At 38.9% G+C, this 2,500-nt stretch overlaps 1 protein-coding gene across 1 annotated transcript in view; it reads left to right on the forward strand.

Moving 5' to 3' along the window:
• The first annotated feature begins 478 nt into the window (after window positions 1-478).
• LOC113822422 (BOS complex subunit NOMO1) overlaps window positions 479-2,500 on the forward strand; it is an 11,557-nt gene continuing 9,535 nt past the window's right edge. Inside the window, exons 1-2 of the mRNA XM_070131472.1 lie at window positions 479-658; window positions 1,822-1,921. Of these exons, the coding sequence (XP_069987573.1) occupies window positions 516-658; window positions 1,822-1,921 (243 nt within the window). The 5' untranslated portion in view covers window positions 479-515. The remainder of the gene's footprint in view (window positions 659-1,821; window positions 1,922-2,500) is intronic.

Below are 2,500 nucleotides of genomic sequence, written 5' to 3' on the forward strand. Positions count from 1 at the left end.
AGTATAATTAGCATTTGGAACCGCGTTCAGGGAATGCAGACTTGCCGAACGCAGGGCAGCTGGCATTCGTGTATGTGGACGAATATTTCAAAATCATTTCAGCCATCATAAGACTCAGGGAAAGTACGTGACCTAGAATTCATTATTAGTTTAAAAAATCATTGGGATTTTGAACGTTTACATTCGCATCGATATGATATTGATATAAAACACCTGTATTTATTTCAGCGCTTCATATATTGGTCTAGACAGCAGTATCTTAAAAGATTATCAATAACAGATTGAAAATAGTGCTGAAATATGAGTATCCACTTCCCACTGAAATTAATCTCAACACCGATATGGATACGAAAAACAATCATGATTTTCATATCAGATTGACTATATTGATAAAAACGGTATTAACTGTCACCAAAACCCAAAATACTGGAATCCCCTGAATGATTTAGATAAATGTATTGCAGTAGGAATCGTGTCCGACTGAAAATCCCCACCGGATCGTCTGCACCGTGAAGATGACCGGACGCCCTGTGTTGTTTTCATTTTTCTTATTTTTATCGGCGTTTTGGGGTCCCTGCCTGGCCAACGATGTCCTAGGGTGCGGGGGATATGTCAGGAGTGAATTCGAGATCAACTATTCCCAAGTAGGGATTAAACTGTAAGTATAAATGACGAATTAAGAACCCGGGAGAGGACTTGTAGCTGTCACCGATAGCGTTTGACGGAGAGAACGTTTCCATTCTTTCACTTATTTCTCTGTGATTTACTCCAGATGGAAGTACGATCTCTCTATTTATTGGTTTTATAGTCTGTATTGAAGATGTTGGCTAAGCGCTCGTAACCTGATCGGAAATAGTTCATGAATTCGTGTGGATTATTATTTGGGCATCCTGTGTTTTCCTTCGGCTTGGGGGTAGATAGGCCTATGGAAGGAATTTCGGAATTTACAGTGGTTGATGTGATTCTTCTTTGGTAATTTTCTATGTCATGTCCGCCATGGTGACATTGATGATTTTGGTGTCGTTGGATTCCTCCCACTGCCTACGATGTAAATATAAAGGTTTTATTGCAGGGAAACTACCCATTAGCGACAAACTTGGACCCGATAGCAGGGAAGGGCACGAAAGGGGTAATTGTTACTGATTGCAACGTGCCCTCGCAGAGACTAAGTTCCATAGGGGGGGAGGGGTATGATTAAGGACACGAAGCTCCAAAGCGGGATGCAGGCATGGCATGATGTCAATATCAACCTATAAATGTCGAAAGAAACTAAATACCATTTGAACATTATTAAGAAGTGTAATTATCTGAAAGACGAGCCAAACTTTGTCCTGAAAACAATAGAAAGGCCATATAATCAGAAAGACAAGCCTTTGTGCAATGGACAAGGGATGAAATACTACTAAAGTAATCAAGTGCATAGTGCATAGCGCCACTAATTTTCACCACTTAACGGACTCTGAGTGGTGATATGCAGGGGATATTTTCATCATACAGTGGTGAAGATGTGGCTGCCACAGCTTAAGCTGTGTTGTTTCCCCACTCAATTCCTTATGCTCTATAAGATGGTAGATGTCCAATTCCTTCTGTCGCAGTGTGTCGGTAACTTGTACTGAAATTTGTAGTTTTCTGTTGAGCTAATGCAGATTTATAATATATGTTCCCCTGAGCTCACATAATTGATAGTTGCATTGTGAATGATAGAATATACCTTATAAAACCAGGGTGCTTGTAAAAGACTGGCAAATATTATGACATTAAAAGAATCTATTTTTATTTTCATTTTAGCAGATAAAAGTAATTAATGCTCTTATTTTCTAGGTTTACAAAACAAGGTAACCTGAAATATGAAACCGAATGTGCACCTAATAATGGATACTACTTCATACCTTTGTATGACAAAGGCAATTACATTATCAAGGTAATTCCTACATTTGTATTTGAAAAGTTTGTATTACATATTTGACAGATAATTGAAATTTGTGCAAACAAAAGTTTGTCGGTATAATATGTGTTCTTATATGAAATATTTTTAAATTGCTGTTCATTTTACACACACAAATCCACACAAACACACACACACACACACACACAGAAACACACACAAAACCACACACACAGAAACACACACAAAACCACACACACACAAAACCACACACACACAAAACCACACACACGCAAAACCACACACACGCAAAACCACACACACACAAAACCACACACACACAGAAACACACACAAAACCACACACACACACAACCACACACACACAACCACACACAAACAAAACCACACACAAACAAAACCACACACACAAAACCACACACACAAAACCACACACACACAAATCCACACACACACACAACCACACACAAACAAAACCACACACAAACAAAACCACACACACAAAACCACACACACAAATCCACACACACAAAACCACACACACAAAACCACACACACAAAACCACACACACACAAATCCACACACACACAAAAA

Source organism: Penaeus vannamei, chromosome 16, assembly GCF_042767895.1.
Source record: "Penaeus vannamei isolate JL-2024 chromosome 16, ASM4276789v1, whole genome shotgun sequence".
NCBI lineage: Eukaryota > Metazoa > Arthropoda > Malacostraca > Decapoda > Penaeidae > Penaeus > Penaeus vannamei.